Source organism: Myotis yumanensis, unplaced genomic scaffold, assembly GCF_028538775.1.
Source record: "Myotis yumanensis isolate MYYU_CA2020_CCGP unplaced genomic scaffold, mMyoYum1.0.hap1 SCAF_9, whole genome shotgun sequence".
In the NCBI taxonomy this organism is placed as follows: Eukaryota; Metazoa; Chordata; class Mammalia; order Chiroptera; family Vespertilionidae; genus Myotis; species Myotis yumanensis.
This window is the reverse complement of record NW_027223760.1, coordinates 26,633,472-26,661,145: the sequence shown is the minus strand read 5'-3', so window position 1 is coordinate 26,661,145 and position 27,674 is coordinate 26,633,472. Positions and strand designations below refer to the sequence as shown.

At 41.6% G+C, this 27,674-nt stretch overlaps 1 protein-coding gene across 1 annotated transcript in view; it reads right to left on the bottom strand.

The window, feature by feature from the left end:
* Positions 1-27,674, bottom strand: part of EXOC4 (exocyst complex component 4) — a 755,478-nt gene that overhangs the window by 205,779 nt on the left and 522,025 nt on the right. The window contains exon 11 of the mRNA XM_070423919.1: positions 17,566-17,785. Within this exon, the coding sequence (XP_070280020.1) occupies positions 17,566-17,785 (220 nt within the window). The remainder of the gene's footprint in view (positions 1-17,565; positions 17,786-27,674) is intronic.

The window sequence follows — 27,674 nt, the reverse complement described above, 5'->3', positions numbered from 1 at the left end:
CCAGTTGACCCAGCCATTTAAAAAAAATACTATGTTTTTATTGATTTTAGAGAGAAGGAAGGGAGAGGGAGAGAGAGAGAAAAAAACACACATAGATTTTGGTTGGCCCCATACGCACCCTAACCAGGGATCAAACCTACAACCTGGCATGTGCCCTGACTAGGAATCGAACAGTGACCTTTCAATGCATGGGATGACATTCAACCAACTGAACCACCCAGGTAGGGCAGATCCAGACATTTAACACTCAAAAGTGTGCAAGGAGGAAACAAGAGGCCTCTTAAAGGGCTCCTGGCATCTCTTCCAGGAAGCTTAACACAAAAACTCTTATTGAAAGACAAGCTTATCTCTTGACAAAGCAGGATTTCCTTTCCCATGTGCTAGTTCCTTTGGGTCTGGCTCCTTCTATAAGACATCCCTGAGGGAGGACCCCCAAATCCCAGAGTAAATTTACTTGTTAGCTCAGAATGACTTGGTAAAGAATTATATTTGCTCTTTTGTCCCATTAATCCAGATTTCCAAATAGCTCAGAGTCCCTATGCCTTGTCTTCTTCTCTCGGGCAAGAGCTATTTTCCCCCTTACATAGCCACCTCCCCAACTACTGAGCCGGAAGAAGAAGAGCCATGAAGTGCTAAAGGAGTCTGCTGCCAGGGCATTCCTATGCCCAGCGTCTCTCCCAGAGATGTGCCACCTGCACGTGGCCTTTACTTAGCTGGCGCAGCATGTCCTCAGCAGTTTGGTTTCATTTTGGGGGTATGGAGGGTAGAGTTGCAGGCAAAGAGTGTTTTTCCTGGAAAAGAATTCTAAATGCTTTTATTTATTTATTTATTTATTTATTTATTTATTTTTTTTGGAGAACAAGAAAAATAGATTTATTTGCATTACACTTATTTGTGCAGTTATTCAGTGTCTGGTAAGTTAATGTTCAAGAAAAAATATTAATTTTATTAAAATGTTCTATTATTTTATGTTAACGATTACTCATTTATTTCAGCCCTTTGTATTCAGCATGTCTCTATTGAAATAAACTTACGTTTCTATGAAAATTGAAGCTTTTGTTTTTTTGTGGCCCACATAAACTTAAACCTTGTTTATTTGGCCATGTTAGCCTTTGAGTTTGACATGCTTGGTGTAGGGCTTGGGAATAATTATTCTCTGGTGGCGGTTGATCCTGTAGTCATAAGATATTTTCCATGGCCAGTGGATCACTCAAAGGGCCTGTAAAATAATGCTCGTACAAACATTCTAGTTATCATTTAATTGATTTTAAAAAAACTTGCAGAACATGATGTTATGAAATCATTATACATTCTTTCCTTTAAGGATGTGGTTAGGTTAATTTCAACTATGGCATTTTACTGAAAGAGAGGAGTCATAGGCCTCTAAAATGGAGTTCTTTCAGTCAAGATGGAGTCCAGATGTTACCCCTATATTGTCTCAATTATTCTTTTCCATTTATAAAATTATTATCCTTATTACTAAAGGCTTGGTGCATGAAATTTGCGCACGGGAGGGGGGTGTCCCTCAGCCCAGCCTGCACCTTCTCCAATCCGGGACCTCTCAGGGGATGTCTGACTGCCAAGATTGGGCCTAAACCAACAGTCAGATATCCCTCTCACAATCTGGGACCTCTGGCTCCTAACTGCTCACCTGCTTGCCTGCCTCATTGCCTCTAATTGCCTCTGCTTGCTAGTCTGATCACCCCTAACCAACTCTGCCTTGGCCCCCATCAACATGGCTTTGTCCAGAAGGATGTCTGGTTTAATTAGCATATTACCCTTTAATTAGTATAGATAGCTGTAAGTTTTAATTAGTTTTAACATGGCAACCTGTTAACAAATTATTGATATAGGCTTTTTAATTTCCTCAAGATTATGAATTGCAAGTGGAATGAAGCAACATTTCCAGTTGACATATGGATCCACAGGTAATGCAATGTCTTAAATTAAGCTTGTGACAATTAAACCAATAAACTGTAGCAATAAGAAAACTTTTAATAAAGTTCAACCACAGAATGTTCATCTCAATATATGCTGGAATCTATACCGTAAGTAAAAGGGTAATTATTTGAAATAGGTACCAAGAAAACAATGAATTTGGGCAAGAGTGGTTTTTTTTAGAGCTCATAATACAACTAGAAGGTAGTCTAATAGCCTGTACCACAGCCATAACTTCTAACCAAGAGATTATAAAAGTCATAAATAAAATCACCATGGAATATGACAGAACTTTGAATGCTAATGTAGAAAGGACATTGGTAAGTGTTGGGGTTCAGCCCCAGCAGGTCCCGGCGTTCCCAAAGGTGAGGACGGAGTCTGAGAAGAATGAAGGACACAGAGACAGCTTCAGTTGATCACAGCCTAACCAGGTTCTCGAATTCTAAATGCTTTTAAAAAATAGAATCTAAGCAGGGGTGGGCAAACTTTTTGACTCGAGGGCCACAATGGGTTCTTAAACTGGACCGGAGGGCCGGAACAAAAGCATGGATGGAGTGTTTGTGTGAACTAATATAAATTCAAAGTAAACATCATTACATAAAAGGGTACAGTCTTTTTTTTTTTTTTTTAGTTTTATTCATTTCAAACGGGCCAGATCCGGCCCGCGGGCCGTAGTTTGCCCATGGCTGATCTAAGAGTAAGTTTTTAAACAGGATCTAAGAGTAAGAGCAAGTTATACTATGTTTACGTTGGCCCTTTTCTTAGATACAACTGTTTACTCATCATGTTCATACTTTCATTGAAACATCACTGTAATGTACTTCTTTTTTTATGTCTGTGCTCGCCACCACCACAACCCCATTCATCCCCACAACTTCCACACTCAGCACACAGCTAAAATCATATCCTACTGACTTGAAAACTTATGACTGCAAAGAAACATATACTCAGATGTTTACATCCTAAATGGAAGCAACTAAGATGTCCTTCAATATGTGAGTGGATAAACAAATGTGATACATCTGTGCCTCATGACACACCCACAATCCATACCATGGGATGTTATTCAGTGATGAAAAGCCAAGGATGAATCTTATGCACACGGCTAATTTAAAAAAGCCAGTCTGAAAAAGCTAAATACTGCATGATTCCAATTATATGAATTTTAGATAAAGAAAAATTATAGAAAAGGCAAGATAATTAGTAATTGCCAGACTTGTGTGGAGAGAAGCCAGAAAGGGTGAATAGATAAATTATTGGAAATTTGAGGGTTGGTAAAAAAAACAACCATTTTGTAGGGCATTGTAATGGTAAATACATGACATTATGTATTTGTCTAAGCCCAGAAAACTTTAAAGCACAAAGAATGAGCATTAATGTATGTAAGTTTTAAAATAATCATTTAGGCCCTAGCTTGTTTGGCTCAGTGGAAAGAGCAGACTGAAAGGTCCCAGGTTCAATTTCAGTCAAGGGCATGTACCTCGGTTGCACGCTTGATCCCCAGCCCTATTGGGATGCGTGCGGGAGGCAATCAATCGATGTGTGTCACTCACATCGATGTTTCTTTTTCTGTCTCTCCCCCTCCCTTCCACTCTCTCTAAAATCAATGGAAAAATAACCTCAGGTGAGGATTAACAACAGAGAGAGAGAGAGAGAGAGAGAGAGAGATATTAAGGGATTCCAGGATGGAGTGCAGAATATGACAAAACCATCTAACTGAATGACAAAGGTATAAAAGTACCTTCTGGAAAGGAGTGGGAGAAAAAGGTGCCAACCCAAGTAGTTTTGGAAATTAGTAGAGTCTGTAAAACTAATGGCTAAAGACACTGTACACAAGGACCGTGCCCTATTGATAAAGGCATTTCCTACAAGCCTATGGATTAACAAATCTGATGTTGTTATACATGTTGCTGGAATTGAACAGGTAAGTGAATGGTAAAGATGGAAGCAGGTGTTTCACTGTTAAGAGGGAGGTTGAAGATATAGTAATGCATTAGAGTTGGAGACATCAGTATGAACTCATTTTTAGTTTAATAAATAGGTACAAATAGCTACATATAGAAATATGTACAGATATGAATATATACCAGGGTTAGTATATGCAAATATGTTTCCTTTCTCTATCAGCTGAGAGGACCTAGAGGTAGCAACAAGCATAGCAAGTCTCAGCTCCTGGTTACAATACTATTCTCCAATAACAGCAACTGAGTTCCTTGGAAAAATGGCTGTTTCTAGGCCTGGGTAGAAAATATACAGATACAGTTTGGAGCATCTTGTGGTGCCAGGAAAGTAGTGCTAAAAATCACCAGCATCAGGACACAGGATATAAGAGTGCCAAGTGAAATACCTCCCAACGGCCAAAGTTGGAACCATCTGAGCAACAAAATAAAGTAGTAGTGGATTGTAACGCACTGTGAACAATAAAAATCCGAGTCCCTATTGACAAAGAGAAATGATTGAATAAATATGAAATGGGAGAAGAGACACATCCCTCATGCAGAAGCAACCCAAATAACTAATGCACATTCTCTGCTGTCAGGGAAGCGAAGCCTACCTGCCCGCCCCCGAGTGTGTGGGCCCTGCATAGCTGCTCCTTCCACAGAGCAAGCTATGGAGAGAGGGAGGGAAAGAGTAATTTTGCAGTGGAGAAAGCTAGGGGCCAAGGTCAACACTGACAGTGATGAGTCATGTTGGCAGCGTGCACACCTGATGTGATGTGATGAGAATGGCACGCTATCCCTGGGATCTTCCTCCCCAAAACATATTCCCAGATCAAATAATGAGAAAAAGAGCAGACAAAGCCATATTGTAGGACATCCTACCACACACCTAACCCACTCTCAAGGTCATTCAAAAAATGGGGAAACCTGGGAACTCATACAACCAAGAGGAATCTAAGGAGACAAGACAACTAAATGCAATGTGGTGTCCTGGGTGGATCCTGGAACAGAATAAACACATCAGGTGGAAAACCAACCAAGGGGTAATCTGAATACAGTGTGAGATTTAATAAACAAGAATATCAATATCGATCATCAATGGTAATAAATGAACCACACTAATATCAGATGCTAATAGTAGGAAAACCTGTGCACAGTGTATGGGGACTCTCTGTATTATCTTTGTAATTTTTCTGTAAATTTAAAATTTCTGAAATAAAAAATAAGTTTATTTAAAAAGAAAGTCAAACATTTAATGTTACTTTCCTTGGCAAACAAGACAGGTTCACTTCTACACACCCTACCAGCTGTGTAAACCAAAGGCCACTCTTAAACAGATTGCTGACAATTTCCCTTTTATTCAATCAACTAATGAGTGCCTACTATGTGTCAGAGACTTCTTCTGGCTCTGAAAGAATTGAAGAAAAGGGGATACTTCTGGTGGAGAAGTAAGAAGTTAACCTGCAGCAGCCTCTGCTAGGGTGGGCTGCTCATCTGGCAAACCCTGAGAAGCCACGGACAAACACAGCAAGGTCACCAGGGCTCTTCTGCAAGCACCTGATAGCCAGCCTTGACCTTGGGATGACCAAGGGGAGAATAAATTTAAAAGCGCTTTGTGGAATAAAAAGGAAGAAGCAATTAAGCTCCTGCTGCTGAAATAGGGCACAGAGAAGCTGTGTGTGGGGAGAGGTGCTGAATGGCGCTAATTTAAGTGCAACTATCGGAGTTTGACTTTGTAGCTATTTGCAAGTGAATACTCAGGGTATTCTGGACTCCAAAGATATGACCGTCCGTCAGGGGAATAGCTGTAACTATGGAGGGAAAAGCAGACACAAATGATGAAGAAAAAGAAAGGGAAGCTGGAAGCTTAGGCGGTGTTTTGTGTGTGTGTTTTTTTCTCCTTAAAAGACTATTTTCAATATGCACAATCCAAAAAGGACATAATGACACAGATAACCTATTAATGAGCTCGCTGTGTGCCACGTGTTCCCCTAAGCAGGGCTTTAACTGACAGCTCCTGTGTACGGGAAAAGGCAATAAACGAGAGAGGTACAGCTTAATCTTTAAACAAATGTGACCCTTCGGCAGGCCAACGGCGGCTCCGTGGGCAAAGGTGATGAAGAGCCCCATCCAGTCCTCGCCTGGAGGCTCAGAGAGGAAACCCGAAGAAGATCTATGAGCACAGTATTTATTCCAGAAAGTAAGCCTGTCTGGTGTGTTTGGCCAATTATGACGATCGATCAAAAGACTGACTTCGAATGCTGAGCGGAGCAAATCTCAGGCAGCTATGAGGTCACTCCAAGCTTCGGGCTGGAGAGAAACATTCGCAGGAAACTGTCTCCCCTTCGGAACTGGATTACTGGTCGCTGCCTGGGCTGGCCTCTCCGGCCCCAGCTCTCTGCCCTCTAGTCTGTGAACTGTCAAAGCCACTCGCCCTTCAAAGAGCATCCGCTGGACGCACACCCCTCCCCCATGCTGTACCTCCTCCCACTTCAAAAATGAAGACCTTCTCGAGAGTTCCGTGCCTGTGACCCTCATTTCTCACTCTCCATTCGTTCCTCCACTCATCAGGCTAACCCCACTCTCTCAGGAACACACCTTCTGCGTCTTTGCTACGTTATGTCCCTTGTTTGGGTCGCTGTGTCCTCTGCTGTCTCCATTCCCACACATCGGACAATGCCCAGTTCAGGACCTGCCTCTTGTCTAGAGTCTCTCTTGAGTCCTCTAGCCCACAGTGGTCTCTCTCCTCGATTCTTAAACTGCAATTCTTCTGATTTCCTAATTAAATGGGAAACTCCTGAGAAATGGGAATTATACTTTACATTTCTTCTTTAGCTCCACATGTCCTTGTCTAGTGATAGGACAAAGTAGGTGTTTAATAAGTCAATATTTATCATTTAGTTGTACCATTGGAATTTTAACTGTGGAAATTGCTCATCTGTGTCGTGTCCCTCTCGCTATAGCAGATGCATCAGACTTAGCATGTGCGCTAAGATAAAGTGTCTGAGTAGGACAGGATCCTCACACAGCATGAAGAAAAGCAGCTGCTTTATTTGAACAGTTAATCTTAAAGGGGCATTTAACTTTCAAACTGAGAGTCTTGTTTCTCTCTCTCTCTGTTTTCTCACTAGAACATCTCTAAGCCGGAGCTGCAACATCCAGACAGGACAAAAATTACTTATGATAAGAACTTCAAAAACGCCCAAGAACAGCAGTTCTCTGTCTGCGCTCATCCGGCTCCGAGCAGTCATCTCGCCAGGTCAGCAGTCCCGCTGCTCCCAGGAGTGATAACTATCATTTGCTCAGCTGTCGAGCCAGCCTTTTCTCTCTTCTTGGTATCTTTTGATGGGACGTTCTTCCTCTTCTCTAGTGTTTAAGGAAAAGAAATAAATCTGAAGATGCCTTTGTTAGCAAGTAAAGTCCAGTGTATTTCAGGCAAAGGCGATTCTAAAGAGCTGAGCAACAGAGTGTTAATGCAGTTGGGTCCCTGTCAGCAGGTCTAAGTCACTACCTGTCATAAGTCACTACCTTCTCTCCTGCGGCTCCACCAAGGAGGGGCCCAGGCAGGATGCAAACAGACAGCAGCCAATCAAGGTCTCAACATGCTCACCACACATGAGCCCTGTTTCTTAGTACAGTGGAGGTGACGACTAAGATGGTCACCAGTGGGCCTACCTTTTCTGAGAGCGAAAGTCAATTCAGAGGCCTCGTTGAAACCCAGGCTTGTCCCTGTACTGACGTCATTCTGAAATGGCCAGCTGCTCACACGGTTCCTAGTACCAAGTGGAGCTGGTAAACAAGTGTCACTACTGAGATTACTTCTCTCTCAGGAGTCCCTCACCACTCTCCACCTGCCTGGAAAAAGCCCTCTATTCCAGCTGCTGCTTCTTAAACTGACCTTAAACAGACATAATAAGTGAATTCTTGAAAAGTTGCATCTAATTCAAAATCTGTTCCAAACACATTAAGAAAGACGAAGGACATTTAGAATTATAATTGACTTCAAAAGACATAAACTCTGAGATTATGAATGGGTCTCATACAACATAGGAGGCTGGTTGCAGATGACTTTCTGTGACAAAAGAAAAACATTTCTTCCTTCCTAGCTCCTCTGTACTTACTCCAAAAGCTTAGCTGTACTATACTGTACAGAAGTTAGTATGTAACACACACACACGGTGGAGCAAAAGTAGGTTTATAGTTGTTTGTGTAGAATATAATATAATAATGAATAAATAATAATATAAGAATAAACTGTTCATATATTCACAACTATGAACCTACTTTTGCCCCACCCTGTATGTATAGACAGGGTGCTCCCACAAATGTATACACACATGTTGAATAATTATAAAGACAGTGTTTATTAAAATACATTTCTTTTTTAGAATTATCAGTTATTAAAGTGTGTATACACTTTTGGGGACACCCTGTATACATAAGTTTTTCTCTCTCCTTGCTGTGCAGAAAGCTACTTATAGAAATCTAGTTAACCAGCACCTTCTCTAAGAAAAGCAGCCAACCAGACAAGACCCTATTTCTTTTTCATCCAGAAATAAGACTACAAAGATATTTGTAAAATGCAAGTTGATCTACTGTGTGCCTATTCCTCTTGTATGAAAAGTCATCTCTCACCTGCTCACATCACAGCCTCCTTCCTCAACAGCCATGCAGACCTGCTCCCTGGCAGTGTTACACCAATAGAGGCACTACTGACAGATTGGTCACAAGCATGAGCCGGCCAATTTGCTGTTCTCTGACACTTATTTAAAGGAAACGTTTGAATGGGTACTTTTAGAGATTGGACATTCTTTTAACAAAGCAACTGCTTTCCCACTTAATTCATTTCTCTTTATGTTCAGATTTTCTAAGAAAGATATTAAAAACCTATGAATACCACCACGGTAAAGAGCTTAGGGAATGATTGGAAATTCATATCTGGGATGGCTAGTGAAGAATCAAGATGACCAAGTTTGTTCACTCTGAAACAAATACAGCAAAGTATTCATTATAGGATCTAGATCAGTGGTTTTCAACCTTCTGGCCCTTTAGATACAGTTCCTCATGTTGTGACCCAACCATAAAATTATTTTCGTTGCTACTTCATAACTGTAATGTTGCTACTGTTATGAATCGTAATGTAAATATCTGATATGCAGGATGGTCTTAGGCGACCCCTGTGAAAGGGTCGTTCGACCGCCAAAGGGGTTGCGATCCACAGGTTGAGAACCGCTGATCTAGATGGTGAGTGGTGTTCACTGAATAATTTTCTTCACCCTTTTTAGGTATTTAAAATATTTTCAAAATCAACTGTAGAAAAATATTGCCAGGTTCTTACCCTGGTTATCTAATCCTGGTTATCTAAACAAACTTGGTAAACACCAGTGCAGCCAGTGAATGGGAAACACTGGCCATGTCTGCAGGTGTTTTCTTAGCATCCCCTCCCTTTAATGCTAGTGGATTTCCTGAGCGATGTGATCACATGGGCATGTGGACTAATAGCAGCAACTATAAAACAACTCGATATGTTGAGCAGTTCATAAGGCACTGCTGAACACATGGTCCCACGTACATTTCTCTTTGGTCTTTGAGGGACTTGAGCCAGCATCACTTTCGCTTTATAGATCAGGGGTGGGGAACCTTTTTTCTGCCAAGGGCCATACAAAATATCAACTTAAAAATTAGCCTGCTATATTTGGTCAAACATTTCATTTACTCACCCCTAATGCCTTGGCAGGGCCCAGACCAAATGATTTCGTGGGCCTTATATGGCCCTCGGGCCTCACGTTCCCACTCCTGCTATAAAGGAAATGAAGCTCAGGGCAGGTAAGTGGCTTGGGTTTGTCTATTGTCACTAAGCTGACTAGGAGACCAGGTCCCTGTTTTAAATGCTTTCCCTACCAGGCCACGATGCATCAGTTATTTTTCTGAAAGGCTATAAAGAATCACAACAGAAATTCTACAAACATTAAAATGTATTGACCCAGTAACAGAATTAATAATACAAAGATAACAACTAAATAAGACAATTTGAAGATGGAGATGAATGTTTTAAAATCCCCAAAGTCCCATCAGTCATGAAATAGTAAATTTGCTCGGCTGCCTCAGCAGTGAGCATAGGTGAGTGCTGAAAGCCACGATGACAACAATCAAGACAGGATGAGGGCATTTTCTCCTTCACCTTCCTGGGTAACCCCAACGTGGCCACCAGGGGTTGGTTATTTGAGGCCCTTACTTGTCATGAAGAGGCCAAACAATATCAGCAGCGAGTAAAATAAAATAATAAGAGTAAAATTCAAAGAAAATCAAAATGCAAACTGTGGTATTTCTTTAGGTCTAGACACTGAAGAATCAAATTAGACCCTAACGCATCTTGATTCTAAGAATTATTTTAGTACAGTGAGACCATTAGCACCTCCTCTCAGAGCTATGGAGGGACTGGGGGGATCAATCGATCAGCTCTGTTTTCAACTTAATGATTCGCATCATGACTCCCAGCATCCCTTAAAATTCACTAATCTGGTTACGCTAATAAAAGCTGAATCTGTTCTGTACCACAGTGGAACGGCAACAACTGGCCGTGATACAAATATCATTCAAATGCCACATTTTTCACATTAACATAACCTGATGTGATGAAAACAATCTGCTATTGTTGCTGGCCACACCTCCTTGGGACCCCAGAAAGAGGACTGGCGGTACCTCATCTCAGCCGGAGAGAGATCGGGTTTGGGCATCAGTGTAATTATCTCTAGCTCATCATCACACTGTGAGCAGATGTGTCTACCAACCTTCAAGGAGGTTTAAGCCCTGCTCCAGCAATCACTAGGCCTACTCAACATTCATTTGGAACCTTGTTGATGCCTAGAATTTAGACCATCCTGACCCTGTTGCCTAACACTGCTTCCTGCCAGAGGGTATTCAAGGCAAATATAGCAGACTGAATATATTGTGTTCTATATAACTTGCTTCCAATTAGCCGTAGTAGGTTAAGCAGTGCCTGCCCCCAAATAAATTCCCACACAGACCCTCGGTGTGACCCTTCTAGGATACAGGGTCTTTGCAGATATAATTAAGGACTGAGATGAGATCATGCTGGCCTAGGGCGGGCCCTAAATCCAATGACAGTGTCCTCGTAAAAGCCAGAAAAGGACAAATGGAGACACAGATGAGAAGACCAGGTTACAATGGAGGCAGATCAGAGTCCCGTTGCCAGAAGCCAAGAATCGCCAGGATGACCAGAGGTGGGTGAGGCAAGGTCCTCCTCTAGAGCCTCGGGGGGAATGTGGCCCCTGGAAATTTGGTATGGGAACTGGAAGATGTATCTCCACTGTTTTAAGCCACCAAGGTTGTGGTAATTCGGATGGCAGCCCCAGTAAATGAACACACTGGCTTTATTGGTCATTAACCCCGCGCGCTACTGTTGCTGCTAATAAATGGTCTGCAGAAAAACGCCAGGAACAGAGAAAGGAGGTGACATAGTATCATCTTGCTGCCACACAGGGCAGTGCGAGGCCGGAGGCAGAGGCTACCAGGTGGGTACCAGCGTACGAAGAACTGGAGTGGGTAGACAGCACGGTGGCACAGAGAGGAGACACGCTGAAATGTGGGCAGGGATGGCAAGGATGGGGGCAGGAGCCAGAGGTCTGTACAGGTGAGAGGGAAGGAGCAGGCAGGGAACATGTATCGGAGCAGCCAATGCTGGGATTCACCTGTGATGTGTGGAGGGAAGGAGACATGGTTTACAGTCATCGTTCCACTTGGTCATTAGAGGTGACCCCTGTGCTCCGGTGGCACATTTACTATTCTTGCTTTATAAGGAGGAAACAGGTGCAGAACGGCTAGCACTTTGGTCCTGGCCACAAAGTTTTCAACTGCAATGTTGGGATTTAAAGCCATCTGTATCTGCTTCGAAGGCTTAGGTACCCAGCTTGGTTCAAGGATCAGAGAGCCCACTCTTATAAGCCCAACTGAATTAAAGATGCCTGGACTATAATTTTCATATGCTTCCTCTCGGGCAGTAATAGATTCTCTGGCAAAGACAGATCCAGGCCAGTGGCACTAATCCTTGCTGCACCTTACAAAACTCGAATGCCCAGGCCCCCTTCTCTGGGGTGGGGTCAGAGCAGTGATGTTGCAGGATGCTCCTGGGCTGTTCTAACAGGCACTGTCGTTGAGAATCACTGCTCTAAACCCTCGGGTACCAGTGGGCAGTGCGACTGGCTAAGGAAGAGAGTGTGGTGTTTGCGGGCTGACTATAACCACTTCACTCCTCAGAGGGAACCTGACCAATACTGGGGCATCGAGGAAAATGAAAATATGCTTTAAATCTTTTGAGTGATCACCTACAAGTTTTACTTGCACAGCTTACTGGTATGTTTTTTTTTTTTTTGCAGGAATTTGAGCCTAAACATAGAAAGCCGCCTCTGCATGAGCCAGGAAACGTAGGCTCATCCTGTGTTTGGAAAGAACTTTGAAAAATTCAGCAATGTGCTAGACTAGGAAGCAGCTTCTGCTGCCACAGTAAATATTGTTTTTACATTTCTGGGCCTGTATGAAACAAAGCTGAATCGTTTAAGTGACTACTGCTCTCCACAAAGCTAAGAGCGAAACCACCAGCTGGGTGTGGGGGTATTATATAAGGAAGGGCTTCTAGAACTTTACTCTCCATCAAAGTCACCTGGGAGGCTGGTTAGAGCAAGGCTTCCTTGGCGCCAGCCCAGAGTGGAGTGAGGTGCAGGGACTTGCATCTCTCCGGGCTCGGGAGATGCTGATGCTGACAGTCCCTGGACCACACTTGGTGCTACCCTGGCACCGGCCACGCTTCTCCAACTCTAACATGCATGCAAATACCCCGGTGAGGCCGTCCAAATGCAGATTCTGACTCAGAGGTCTGACGTTCTTGTCCACGGACCCTCTCTAGGTAGCAAGGGTAAAGCATATTCCATCAGGGGGCAGGGAGAAAACTGGTACCTTCGTTCAAGCATTCAGATGCCCATGCAGCATTGTGACAGGTAAAAGGTAAACACCTTAAGCATTAGTGCCCTTGCCCTTTTTGGATGGAGACACTAAGGAAGCAATAAATTAAATGATGCCTCCAAACCAATAGTAAGTAGGGAACTGAGTGGCTGTTTCCTGGGTCTCAGGTGTGAGCAATTTGTAGACTCCTGTAGGCAGAGAAGGCATAAGAGGGCATCCACTTCAATTGACTGTTTCTATAGCTCCAGGTGCGAAGGCTAGGAGCTCTGACTCAGGAGAAATGAGGAATGTCTTAAGGGATTTCCTTATTTTGAAGCATCAGGCTTTGCTGTGCACCATGTGGAAGCCATTTTTTAAAAAGCGAAATCTCAGATGGTGAGAGCATGAGGTATATTCAATCCTGCCTTCAGACGGACAACATTCGAGGCTTGAGAACGATGACATTTTAATGTAAGCATTGCCCATAATCTTCAACCCAAGACCACAAATCTTACACCACGAGGAGAAAGCATGCACACACATGTCCTTTTACCAAGGAAGCTGCCATTAATTCTCTCCTTGTCACTCAGTCATCCATTTATTCACTAGTGAGCATCTTGGTAGCAGACACTGTTCCAGAGCTAGGAATTTAGGAGAGAACCACCTGCAACTAATATCTGAGCCACACTGTGGGCACAGAGGCCAGAGATGGCTGGTTCTGTGCTTTCACTTCTCTGTGAGACAATATAGGAAATAAGGGGTTTAGAGCACTGTGGCCCTAACTATGGTGAGAGCCCAGCCCCCCACCTGCTGTACATTGACACTTTTATAAAATACAATAGAAATAATTAATTGGAAAAAAAAGAAATGAAAAAAAAAATGCCACAGAAAGGTATACAAAACACAAGTCCTGACTTTTATTATTAGAGCCAACGGACAGTGATAACTGCTTTAAGGGGCGGGGCTCTAAAGGTTTATTTTCAGCTCTGTGGTCTCCAGGCAGATGAGGAGCAAACAGCTGGCAGACAAGCTTGCTCCTCAGGCTCGGCTTTGGGCAGAACTCATTCAGAGCGTGGCCTCCAGGGTTAGGCTCCTGGGTTTGCAGTACAGTCCTAGCACTTGCACGCTATGTGACCAAGGGCAAGCCATTGAATTCCACTGTTTCTTAGTTTCCTCCCCACAAAGCTGTTGCCCATATACAGAAAACACAAGTCAAAACATAAAGCACTCAGGATAGTGTCTGGCTCACAGTAAATGCTATTAAAGTGTTAGCTGTGATCATTGCTACTGTCTACAACTATTACTATTACTGCTACTTCTATTACTACTGGTACTGTGCTCTGTATCATTTTGGGGCAACACTTGAACAGTTGTTTCACCTATAAAGTGGTGCTTGTAATCTCTTCCCTTCTATTGCTTCCTTCCCTTCTATGAATTCGGTGCCAAGAAAGTGAAATCACCATGTGAGGGCACACGATTGCCCATGGAAACTGCCCCTGTAATGGACTCTCTGTGCTACCCAGATGTCATTCCAGAGGGGAGGGCAGTGTCCGGGGTTCCTGCACCACATCACAGGTGACAGCAGCCCCGGGAAGCTGTCCTCCACGCACCCTGAGACCCAGCTGGGCTGGTGCTGCCTGATGCTGGGCAACCAAACCACAGTCTAACAGACGGAGCGACTTTGAAGGACATTTTAGAACTTCATGTAACTGAATGCTTCACCCACCTGCATTTTTTCACACATGCACAGATTTCCCCAAGCTCCCTTCTTGACAGCTGTTTTGGAAACTCAGCTTAAAATTTTCAAAATTATTTCTTACTTTTTCTTCAGATTCGTCACCTACAATTGGCTGGGGATCACAATATCCAGGTGACAGAGAAGCATTTGAGAAATATTGAAACTTGAGCTTGGGAAATTTTGTTAGAAAACAATTTACGGTCATTTTAAAGCAAGACAAAAGCTCAAGATCCGAAAGGAGAATAACCATCACTCCATTTCCTTCCTAAATCTCCTAAATCTGAGACTATGAAACAAATTTATTAATATGGCCTAATGATTTTGCATTCTCATAAAATAAAAATTTTATCAAGAAAGAGAGGGCAACAAAACAACCAAATAAGAAACAACCAAATAAGAAAGCGAGTGTTTTGGCTGTAAAAACAAATTTGGAGATTACTAACATGAATGGCCTAGTTTCAAGACTCACTCACTCAAACGAAATTACCACACTGTGACTAGGTCAAAGAGAGAACAGGTCAAATTGGAGTTCTTATCTGGCCTCAGAATGAATGGAGTTACTGATTTAAGGAAGGAGAGGGAAAACCACACAACATTTAAGAGGCATAGTGACATGTGCAAAGGGCTGGTGATGAGGTTGGGAGGGATTTGACAAGCATATGGGGAGACTGCCCAGAGATGTAATTCAGTGAGTGGCCCTGACATGGCCCAGATAGCAGTCAACTAGTTATGAGTCTGAATGTGTCTTTGCCACTCGAGCCGAAAACGGTAATGTTTAATAAGCCAGCATCTTTAGTTCACAGACTCACTCTAGGGACCTTGCTGTAAATGTCATTTAAATTCAGTACACCAAGCACACCGAAGGTGCTCTGTACAGCAGAGAGCGTGGCACTGTAGGGGCACAGATGCTGAGAGGTGTCCTGACAGAGAGGAAGTTGATGTCAAACAACAACAAAAAATATTAACAAGTCTGTGTCAGTCTCTATTTCTTATCTTTTCCCCCAACTCTGCAATTATTTATGAATCTCAAAACTTATTCTCTGTGTCTATCCACCTCCCACCCTCCATCTATCCATGCTTGTATGCATTCATTCAGTAAATTATTTATTGAGTGCCTTCCTGCCGCCTGGTACTGTATTAGGCTTTTAGAACTTACATTGTAGTTGGAAAAGACAAAAATAAACAAGTTAGAAAATAAATGAAATAATAATTACAGTTGTTGTGTTAAGAAGGAAAAAACAAAGTCAAAGTGTTAAAATAGTGACTAGCTGGGGAAATCTATTTGGGATCATAACAAAAAAGAGAATTCCATTCAGATGATTCAAATGAAGAAATATTAAAGAGGAGATACTCCCAGGGGTATGGGCAGCACTGACAGAAGCAACAAGAGCTGTCCTGGTACCAGAAACTAGCAATGGCAGAGAGCAGTGATCAAAGGCAAGGAGAAGAAAGGCTGCAGTCAGAGTCCACTGAGAGCTGCAGCTCTGGAGGAAGGGTCACTGGGCAGGACTGCTGCCGAGGGATGTGCCCACAGCCAGCACCATGATGCAGCGTGGAGAGGAAGGAGATAAGAAATAACCCAACCTCCTCCTCCCACCCTCCTACCTGCTGCTAGTGCTTCCTATTGGTACAACCTGATCCCGAGCCCCTGGCAAGGGAGCTTTGGTGATATCGTCCACAGAGTTTGACTTTCGTGTTGAGAATGGATTGGGGACATGAATGGAGGAGGGGAGAATGGAGAATAACCAGAGAAGGGGACGTACTTAGGTGGGACAGTCAGGAAAAGCTTCTTCCTGGAGGTGACATTTGAACTGAGACTCAAGGAGGAGAAGGTCCCAGCCCTGCACAGAGCCAGTGGAAGAGCCATCCAGCCTCTGTGATTCTCCCTTCTCTAGGCCATGCTCAGTACACATTCCTCACCGGGAAACATCTCACACAGACCCCGACAATCTGAATAAACCCACTCCTCGGGGTGATGCTATAATTCAAGTTCTGGGAGAAGCAAATGTCGCTACTCAATTTTCTCAACACCATGGAAGAGTCTGCTCATAAACGAGAATGCTCCTATCTAGGACACTACCTATGAAAGGCTCAGCATTGCTATCAATTCTAATGTGCACAGAAGGAAAAATCAAGAAAGCTATACACAAAGGTGGGTAAGGGCAGCCATTAAAGCAACTGTAGCTTCCTTCCACTGGTACTCTCTTTGAAGAGCGAGAGCCTTCCATATTTGCAGATATCCTCATATCAAGCAACTTGGGTAAAAAATGAAGAAACATTTTTCTCTCTTAAGTGAAAAAACGCCAGGAAGATTCCATTTCAATTACAACTGTAATAGCAATCAATGTACAGCCATAATTTAAACTCATACTATTTTCTTTTAGTTTTATATTTGTCTTTATGTCCCCGGATAAAATGGATACAAAATAAATACCTCAAGCCTATGAATCCACATATCTACTGAGAAATTATTTTATGTCTGTTGCCCAGAAACCATTTATTTATATAGTTAAAGTAAAAGTTTCAATATTAACAAGACCATCACTTAAATCGAAATGGTATGACTTTGAAAAGCCAGTTTGCTGGTAGGTTCAAGTTCATTGTGAGCTGGCCAAGCCCTTAACAGCATCTGTCCTCCAATGGATGGGTACGGGGGTTTCGGTGGGCATCTGTTAGGCAGGGTGATTTCCTTCCTGTAAGTCCCAGCAAGGGCAAATTCCAGGCAAATAAGGAGACCTTGCCTGCATGTTAATGAGATGTGCGTTCTACCATATTCAAAGCTATCCACATTTTTCTTAAAGATCCTAAGGAATTTCCATTATCTCTATATTAGTCCTAAATGTCCTTAGTACCTATTTAATTTATTTCCTCTTGTTTTGTCTCCGGTGAATATAAAAACAGATGGCAATTCTTCTTCTGTTTTTTAATTTGAGACTCTTGCGAAGGCCATGAGAACTGTTGACAAACATTAAGTTCAAAGCATAGCCTTACCTGCAGCAGAGGGCGCTGCACGCCCAGCACCTTCATGGTGTCCGCGTTGGCCAGGATCTTCAGGGGGTCCGATGTTTTCGTGACTCCTTCAATCTCCTTGTTGATCTCAGCCAAGACTTGATTGAGAAAGATGTTTTTGATGTACACAGTGAGGAACTCTCGGAGAGGACACTGTTTGGCTGGCCCAAGTCCCAAGGCATGCTCAACTTCCTGAATGAACCTGGAAGCCAAACAGGAATGGTTGTTACATGTATCAGAAAGATGGCTACAGAAATATGACAAAACCCACATGGGTATCTCTGGACTTCGGCTATTTTCATGGAGGGAAGCAGGGAAGTTCCCAGAATTCTTAACAAGAGCAGGTCATCACTCTATAATATTCATATCCATATATATCCATATCTATATGTGGATATATATGTATATGTATATAGATAGACAGATAGATATGTATGTGGATATATGTATATATGTTTTAATATATAAATATATGTCATCTTTCTCTATATAACTATCCATCTTTTAAAATATTATTTCACTAATTAAATAGAAATAGGATGAAATAGAAAATTACTTCTAAACTGGGGTGGAGAAAAAGAGATGCACAGAATATTTTTATTAATTCAAGAAGTAAATAAGAATACAAAAAGCAAAGCACAATCAAAGAAAAACAATTACGATGCAAATTTAAAAGTACACCCTAAATACTACATATTTCTCATTGAGATTTTTATATGTGTAGATAGAAATGTGTGTGTGTGTGTGTGAGAGAGAGAGAGAGAGAGAGAGAGAGAGAGAGAGAGAGAGAAGTGATGATACGTGAGTTGGGAGATTACGAAGTGAACAGGATGGGAGGTGGGGGCAAAGAAGGACTTCAGCCTTATTTGTAATGATCTATTTCCTTTACTAAAGTACTTAAAGCATATATAAAGGATTGTTAATAACTGCCAAAGCTCGGAGATGAGTGTGCAGTTGTTTGTCATATTACTCTTTGTGCTTTTCCATACCGGCAGTTCTTGCTTTGCATGTTTCTGATATATACAAACTTAAGTTACTACAGTTTAGTAATGCCTGTCCTCCAAAACCAAGATTCAAATGCCAGTTAACAGTGTTTTAACTGTGAGTAATGGCATAAAGTATAAACTCTGAGGCTAGCTCTTCAGTTCAGATACCTCTACCAGAATAATTGATGTTCACCATGATCAATGATCAATCATCTCAAAATGTAATGGTGACTGATCATTGCACATCTGTTATTCAGTTCATGTACAGACAGCAAAGTCTCTCAGTGATATGCCCATGTGATATTTTACAAAGGATAATTAAAAGGGAATTGGCCAAAAATGGTAAAAGTACAGAAAAAAACACACCTAAAAGTGGTAACAGTGGGAGTGAAGTTTGAATTCAATGTAAATGGATTTATAGAAGCAATAATTGACCATGGGAATGTTGCCCCATTCGAGAGGCAAATGCAGTCAGAGTGAAGGTGAACTTGATCTAAATAAATGAGGAAAGTGGTTATGACAAAAGGGATGAAGGTGGCCCAGAGGAGGTATGCCAGCCAAAAACCTCACATTATAAGAACTCTTTGAGATATTTCATGACACTGAAAATCCAAGAATAAAATACTGGCAGTTGACCCGAACTTTGAAGGAGGTGTGACAGTTCACCAATGCATAGGAAAGATGCTCACTGTGTACAACACAAAGAAGGTACAAGCATTTTTCAACTACTCTGGACAAGATTTTCACAAAGAAATTAAATGTTTCTAATGCCAAGTGGACTAAATACATTGTTAGTTTTCTTATTTTTTCATATCTGTATACATTTATAACAGTAAGGGAGTTTGTAATGTGTTGTTAAAATTTGTAAACTCATGAAACCACTGTGATTTCCCCACTGATTAAGACTCTCTGCAGGTAATGTTTATAGTTGCACAATGCTGTGCAAAGCAGGTTACCAATTTTCTCAAAAAAAAAAAAAAGGAAAAGGAAAAGTGAAATGAAATCAGATGGAATAAAGACAACAAAATGAATGACTAGCTGGGAAGATGTATTTGCAACCTATATTACAGATGACAGGTAGGGGAAAACAAACAAATTTGTAGAAAAATGACCAAGGGCACAAAAAGACAGTTTACAGTGAAGGGAAGACAGTGGTTAGTAAACATAAGAAAATATTCTTAACTTCATTCACAATGAGAAGGGAAGTAAACTATACTGAGATGGCATTTTAGCATCTATGCATTGGCCAAATTCCAAAAGTCTGAAAACACACCCTGTCGGCCAAAGTGTGGGGAAAGAATCATTCCCCAATAATGTTGATGGGAGTGAAAAAGTACAACTTATGAAAGACAAGTTGTCATGATCATTCAACATTACAAATGCACTTCTCTTTGACCCAGAAATCTGACTTTTGAAAAAATTTGCGGACAGCCATAGCTGAACATGATTACATAGGCCAGTGTGGCATTATTCTAATGGCAAAAGACTGGAAACAACAAAAAAATCCATCAGTCAGGGATTTGTCAAATCCACCCATGTATCTGTACACTGGAATACCATGCAGCAACCTCAACCCTCCAAACATGGAAGCTGTGGGGGCACTAACATGTAAAGGCCTCCGGGATATATTAAGTGAGAAAAAGAGCAAATTGAAAAGCAATTTGTGTTCAATAGTATTTATATTACACTGACTTTGGTGAAATAACTATATATCCTCATTTGTTTATTTTCTTATAAAGACACCCTGGGAAGACTCATAACAAAACTAAAACTTCCCAGCCAGCGTGGCTCAGTGGTTGAGTATCAACCTATGAACCAGGAGGTTGCGGGTTAGATTTCTGGTCAGGGCACATGCCTGGGATACAGGCTCGGTCCCCAATGGGGGATGTTCAGAAGGTAGCCGATCGATGGTTCTCTCTCTCACTGATGTATCTCTTTCTCTCTCCCTCTCCCTCTCTCTCTGAAATCAATACAAATATATTTAGTTTAAAGACTAAAACTGAGTACCTGTAGGAAGCAGAAATAGGGGTGGGGTCTGGAAGAGGAGTGGGAATAAGACGTTTCAGTTATAACTTGTTTGAATCATGTGATTTTAAAAATCATGAATGTATTAACTACTCAAATAAATTTAAATTAGAAAATGAAAATCACCTACACATGTCAGAGACTATATTTCATAAACTGCTTTCTAATTAGATCACATTTAAAGTTTAGTGTATACATGTTCCTTCAGTTTAGCTGTTTAGCCTCTGAAATGTTTCCTTCACTTAATAAAGAAATAAATCGTGGTTCATTGTGCATATCAGCAGTTATACACTCCATTAACCCCGGGTGTGCATGTGTGGTGGGGGAAGGAGCAAGCACACGTAGGACTATCATGAGGAAAAAGCAACCCAAAGAATTTGGGGGAAAGGCAGAAATTGGGAAGTGATGAGAAACAGCCACAAGGCTTCTTAATTGATGTCATCAACATGGAGGGGGAAATAAAAATATGACCCAGACAAAATATCATGAGTCTTTAAGAAGAGTGGAAGAAGGTAGGGGAAAATGAAGACATGGAAGTAGTTAGCCATCCACGGCCATCATTTTCAGATCTCTGATTTCCGCACCCTGCTCTGTGGGCCCCTTCTCATCTCATCTAATGCTCAAATCCCCCACCAGGTGCCTCTGGGGACTCTTGGTGGGCCTGTGAAAGAAAACCTCTGTTATTAATCTGCTGATGTGCAAATATAGCAAAGGTCTTATTATTTTTAATATTATGGGAATCAATTATCAGAATCCCAATTTATTCTTCTCAATGGGACTTCGATTTCTGAGTATTTCTTACATTTTCAATATCTTTAACATTAGAACACAATTTTTAGTGTCACTGTTCCTAAACAGTGACAGAAGGCTCTAAATTATTCCCCTGTTCATGTTTTCTGGTCCCTTATTTGCCTTCGTGTCCCTAAAATATCGAACCGCTCTGAGCACACTGATGGAGGAGTTCCCGTCACTTGCCACTGAGTGATTTCTCTCAAATACAAATCACTTATTCCCTAAAGCACACACATCCGTCTAAAACGACACATCCAGGCTGATGCTGTCATCTCTGACTGGAGGGGACCCATCCAGCATGTTCCCAAATCTGCTTGCAGAGCTGCGAGGGCCCTCTCTGTGCAGAAAGTGTGAAACATTCGCAAGAGAATGAAAGAGAAAAATTAGAGCTGTCTTATCAGACCGCTTTTGTCCTCTAGTCGAAAAGGGGTAGCGATTGCTTTAATTAGGCAAACGGCTCTTTCTGGGGCAGGAAGGACACTGAACCAGCACCTTCTCAGGCATCTGGAAGGTGAGCCAGACTCCTGGTCATTGTGGGGAGGAGTGATCTAAGGAGGCTGAGCGGCCAAGAGCAGGCCTGAGAGCAGCGGTACCCGAGTCTGAATCCTCAACGTACAGGGTTGGGCAGATTATTCAGCCTCCCTTTATCTTAGCTTTGTATTCTGTAAAATGGGTATGATAACACAGGACTATTCTGATGATTAAACGAAGAGATGAAAGTTAAGCACTCAGCACAGAGGCTGACAGCAACTGCTAAGGAAATGGTAACTAATGCTATTTGTGTAAGTGACCAAAGTCCCATGTGGCCAGGGGCCAAACTGCTCAGGCTGTATCCTCAGTGAGTAGTACTGGCTAGCACACAGTAGGCTCTCAGGATGTATGTGGCGAAGAAAGTGCTGAATAAAATAATTTATAGACCCTCTAACTTCAACCCATAGTTCCTGAAACGGGCATGTCCTGGCTGACCAATAATATCCTCTTCTCAAGAATTTGGACTAGAGAGCCAAATAAAAAAATTGTTTTTGAAAAAAATCACCCCATACCTCCACCACCCCAACGTTAATAGTTGCCTCTCACTAAAAGAGCATTCTCTAGTCCCTGCCCATATTCCACACTGCTTTTTACTTTGCATAATTCAGTTGTTTCACATTACTTTATATTCTGCTCTTTTGTAGAGTATCAGAGACTTATTCATCCCCTCCTGCTAATGAACACACATTATTAAACCAAACATTGATTAGGAAGCAGCCATGCTGCCGCCTGGTTTATTATAGATAATCCCACAGTGAACATCTTCATTTTGTTTCTGTTGAACTCTTTCCCCAAGTTATTGGCAGGACCTCCTCATAGTCGTTCATGAGCAAGTCTGTATTTTGTTTCCCCCAATCCCCACAGTACACCGCATGGCTCCTTTCACCATCAAGTACTTTGAAGAGGATCTGCTGAGTGGGAGGCAGGAGAGTGGAGAGGAGACTCATCAAAAAGCCCGGTTTTTCTAACACTGCTCCCAGTCAGCTCAAAGGAAGTGAGGAAGCATTGAATTCTTAGCAGTCAAATGGATCTCATTAGGAAAGAAAACACTTCACTGCAAAGGGAAGATGAACACAGATGGAACCCTGTCAAAAGGGTATTATCTCATCTCAAGAAGTGCCTTCATGTTAGGGATTTCCCATCTCTGTAAATGATGAGAAGGCGAACACAAAGCCCAGGTAGAGATATAAAGATGTAGACAGAATAAGACTCGAAGGAAAGGATCTACATAATGATATATGGGAAGCATTTAATTACAGGATTTCGAGAAATCTTATTCAGATCAGCTTCCTAAATCGAAAATTGTAAAGTAGGATAAAACAAAAAAACAAGTGAGAGTAGACAACCTATTCTCATTGCATTTGAATGACCAAAGCATGGATCTTACTCCCGACATTGTAATATTGCTACTTGTAAATATTTAACCAGTTTTCTTTTCAGAATTTCATCAACTATGGGCCTCCTAAAATATGTACAAATGTATCAATATTTTAAATTTACTCTTTTCTATACAAGTCTATGTCCTTTGGACTGCATACAGGAGCACACACTACCTATATTTACCCAGGATTTTCAAGATTTTTATCTTGATTTGATTCCTATCCAGAGAAATTATAAACTAATTAAAATTTCATACAAGTTTCCCAGGTCCTTGCTTAACTCAGCCTCCTCCTCATTGCAAATTCTAGTTCATTGCAAAGCTCCATTTCTTCCATCTCATCTCAGCCACAAATTGTAGCTGTTGCCAGCTGGAAACAGCCTTGAACACAGAGGGCCTTGATTGTGTTTTAGAAGTGGCAATGATATTTATTCACTTGAATAAAAATAGTTGCTCATAGTAAACATGTACTCCTTACATTCACACCCTAATGACTTTCTTCAGCTCCATGGCCGACATTTTCAGTAATGGGACAACCGGAAATCCTGTGCCTCCCAACAGCATCACTTCTCTGGTATTCTTGTCCTGAACCCAAAAGTTGAATAGTCATGGGGAGACATCATCTTTCCATAAAATCAAAATACAAAATTAAAAGTGAAAATTTCAGGAAAATTCAATTCAGAATTCTGGGTTTTGGAGCGCAAAGAATTTGTCCCTGTCTCTCATGAACAGTGTGTCAGTGTTTGCTGTTAATTATGCTTTTAATGTATACATTTGCACATAATCTGTATCATACCCCATACAAAATTTCAATTCCTTTCACTCTGCTATTTCCTGACTTTGTTGTATATTATTGTATACATGTTTTGGTAGTGTAGGCTGAATAGTGTACACAGAGTATTTATCTGAAAGGCTTGGGGATGTTTCTGCCGATCCCGTGTATTAGAACCACTGGCGATGTGTGATGTATCCCACTGACCTTCTACATTCTGCGGATCTCTCAGCGTATCACTTCACTGGTCTCTAATCTAGCCTGAATCTGCACTGATGGGCCATGCTAACCCCACCAAGAAGCTCTGAGTCTCTTCTACTGCAGAGTAGCTTTAGAGACATTTTTAGAAATCTGAACCATCTTCCCTTTGTGTTAGCCCAAGGTTCCTGTGTGAGGATCTGCGTGATACGTATGGGCCTGCGGAAGCTCTGCTTAAGTAGCCGAGCACATTCCAGGCTAAGTCCAACGGCCCATCCTCACTGTGCACATTTAATAATGTCGTTTGACACAGACATTTCTAAATGTATGAATTCAAACTTAAACAGCGACACACTGTTCATGAGAGAGACATGAATGAATTCTTTGTACTCCAAAAGCCAGCGTTCTAAATTTGAATTTTCTGCAATTTGCACCTTTGATTTTGTGTTTTTGTTTCATGGAAACAGTGCAACCAACAGCAGTAATCACAACCCTATAGCACAAATGACACATGAATGACAAAGAGAAAACAAAACTACATTTCCCCTGATATCCAGTAAGTAGGAATAATCTTTGGGCAGGAAAGATAATAAAATGCTGAGTGCCACATGTAGAGCTTTCCTGGAATACACGGGCCAGGTACGAAGACGCCAAGCAGTGCTCATTATAGGGTCCTGCTGAGGACCCTTTCTGCAAGTCACTCCAAGGGGCAGAGCAGACGTTTATGAGAGTATACTTCCAACCCCTGCCGTGCTTGACGTACATGGGAAAAATCAACCTATAACCCATAATAAAGCCATTCTGACATGAGCCCATCCTTGCATGTTAGTTGTACCCAGGGAAATGGGCCTTTGGAATCAAACCCTGTGACGTCACACCAAAGGCAGGAAACAACTCAGGGTGCAGAGAGATGCTGCCCAGCGAGCATGGCTCCTTGAAGATATTTCTTACTCAGTCGCTCTCAGACGCGACATTCACGGCACAGAGCAAACCCAGAGCAATGTGGGCTCAGAAGGAAAGAAGCCTCAGAAGAATTGCTTGGAGATGAACTTGCCTGGATTATCCGACTCAAAAAAGATCCTTTAGAAATGATTTACAAGGGACTCATTCAGAAGCAGCAGCAACAAGCATATTTAAGGCCATAAATCAGTGGAACATGAAAACTGGAGAAAAATCCATGAAGGTTAATGCACATTTGGAGCCCATTTGCCTCTTAATGCCCGGGAGTAAGTCATTGGCACAGCGGGGGTGGGGAGAGACTCCCCAACGGTCTGCACTCGCTCACGCTGAGGGTAACCGCTCTCTGTGCCTTTTGTACATGAAGATTTTCTGAGTAAAAGTGCACAATAAGCTCATCGTTGCAGAGCCCAATCATGTCCTCAGCCCAAATCCCTAGGAGACAATTTGCTGAACTAATGAAATAAACAAGGATTTGGATGCTCTTATTTGCAATGAGTAAAATGCATGCCTAGGACTAGAGGAGAAAAAAGGTAAAAGTCATTAAATAAAAGGAGAAAAGAATATTACCTACAAAATGTGAATTCTGCAGGCCTGTAAACAAATTTAACTAGAAAAAAAAAAACTTAACCTGAATATATTGCAAGTGATTTTGGACTACATTTAAGTGTTCCCTCCAGACGAAAAGCACTTTAGGCAAAATAAAGTAAGCCTCTTTAAATGACAGCTGTGTATATTTTTTAAGCACATAATTTAAAATTGATATAATTTAAGCCCTAATCCTTAATATTAAGCAGTCTTTTTGAGCCAAAAAGTGCATATAAATAAATTAATAAATAAGGATTATGGATATAAAACTCAAAGACAAATATGATAATCCTGCTCTTCTGACAGGCCTGGGATTGTTTGTATCCTTTCCATTTATCTTAATTGTAGTAAAATAACCTCTCCTTCATATTTTTTATTATAAAAGATAAGGCTGTCAGAAAAATTTTCAAGAAAAATTATAACTTATTATCAAGTGTCCATCATAGTACCTGAAAATTATATGTAATATATTAAATATTCTTTTGTTGTTATTGTTGTTAATCCTCACCCAAGGATATTTTTCCATTGAGTTTTAGAGAGAGTAGAAGTGAGGGGGAGAGACAGAGACGTGCCTTTGACCTGAATCAAACCTGGGACCCTTAGTCCCCAGGCTGATGCTCTATCCACTGAGCCACATCCAGCTGGTCTTTATTTATTTTTAAAAATAATTCTTTATTGTTGAAAGTATTATATATGCCCCCCCCTTTTAAATTAGGCTGAGAGCTAATCTCTCTTCTTTTAAAATTTATTTTTATTGATTTCAGAGAGGAAGGGAGAGGGATAGAGAGATAGAAACATCAATGATGAGAGAGAATCATTGATTGGCTGCCTCCTGCATGCCCCCAACTGGGAATCGAGCTTGCAGCCCGGGCATGTACCCTTGACTGGAATCGAACCTGGGACCCTTCAGTCCATAGGCTGACACTCTATCCACTGAGCCAAACCAGCTAGGGCCATATGTTCCCTTTTTTCTCCCATTGCTCCTCTCCAGCCCCCCATCCATTTGGTCTTTAGCTATTCTAGTGCAGGATACAGGGCAATGGCCAATGTACCTGCTTCTCTGTCAGTAGAAGCTATACTAATAATTGCTAGCATCTACTGAGCTCCTACCATGCCTGATTGGACAGCTTTGTACGGATTACTTTATGCAATTCTTATAATAACTCCATGAGGTCTGTGCTATTACTATCTGCATGTTACGTATCCTGAAAGTGAGCCAGTGAAAAATAACAGTAACATTAATGGCTGACAGTTACATGGTACTTACGATATGCCGGCACACTTACTCCTCATATCACTATGAAGTACAGGGCTTTCATAACTGTCATTTGGAAGAAGAAATGAAGGCATACAAAGCTTAAGTACTTTTCCCAGGTCAGCTACTAAGTGATGGGGCCAAAATTTGAACTCGGACAGTTTAGCTGCAGAGGCCAGGCTATAACGTACCCTTCTAACTTTGCTGCCTCCCAAATGTTCCCCTTTGGGTAATGACTCATAAAGGGGGTTGGTAGGGAAGGACAATCAGCAGAAGTCCATGCAGAAAGCCCTCGAGTGTGGACGGATGCAGCAGAACCTTGTATTGATTGACAGGGCCACAATATTGCTAGATACAAAATACCTGAATATACGAAAGACTGAATTATTTCTCTTAAAATACAATACATCTTATCCCATGCCCTGACTTCTCTCTCCAAGCTCCTGACCTGCATTTTTAATCGCCTATTACATACTTTCAATTGGATGTCCTCTTGATAATTCAAACTCTGTCTAAAACGAACTCGTCATAACTGCCCTCCCATTATCATTCCTATGTTCCTATGTTCCATTTCTGTACCATCTCATTTAACTTATGGAGGCTTAAACT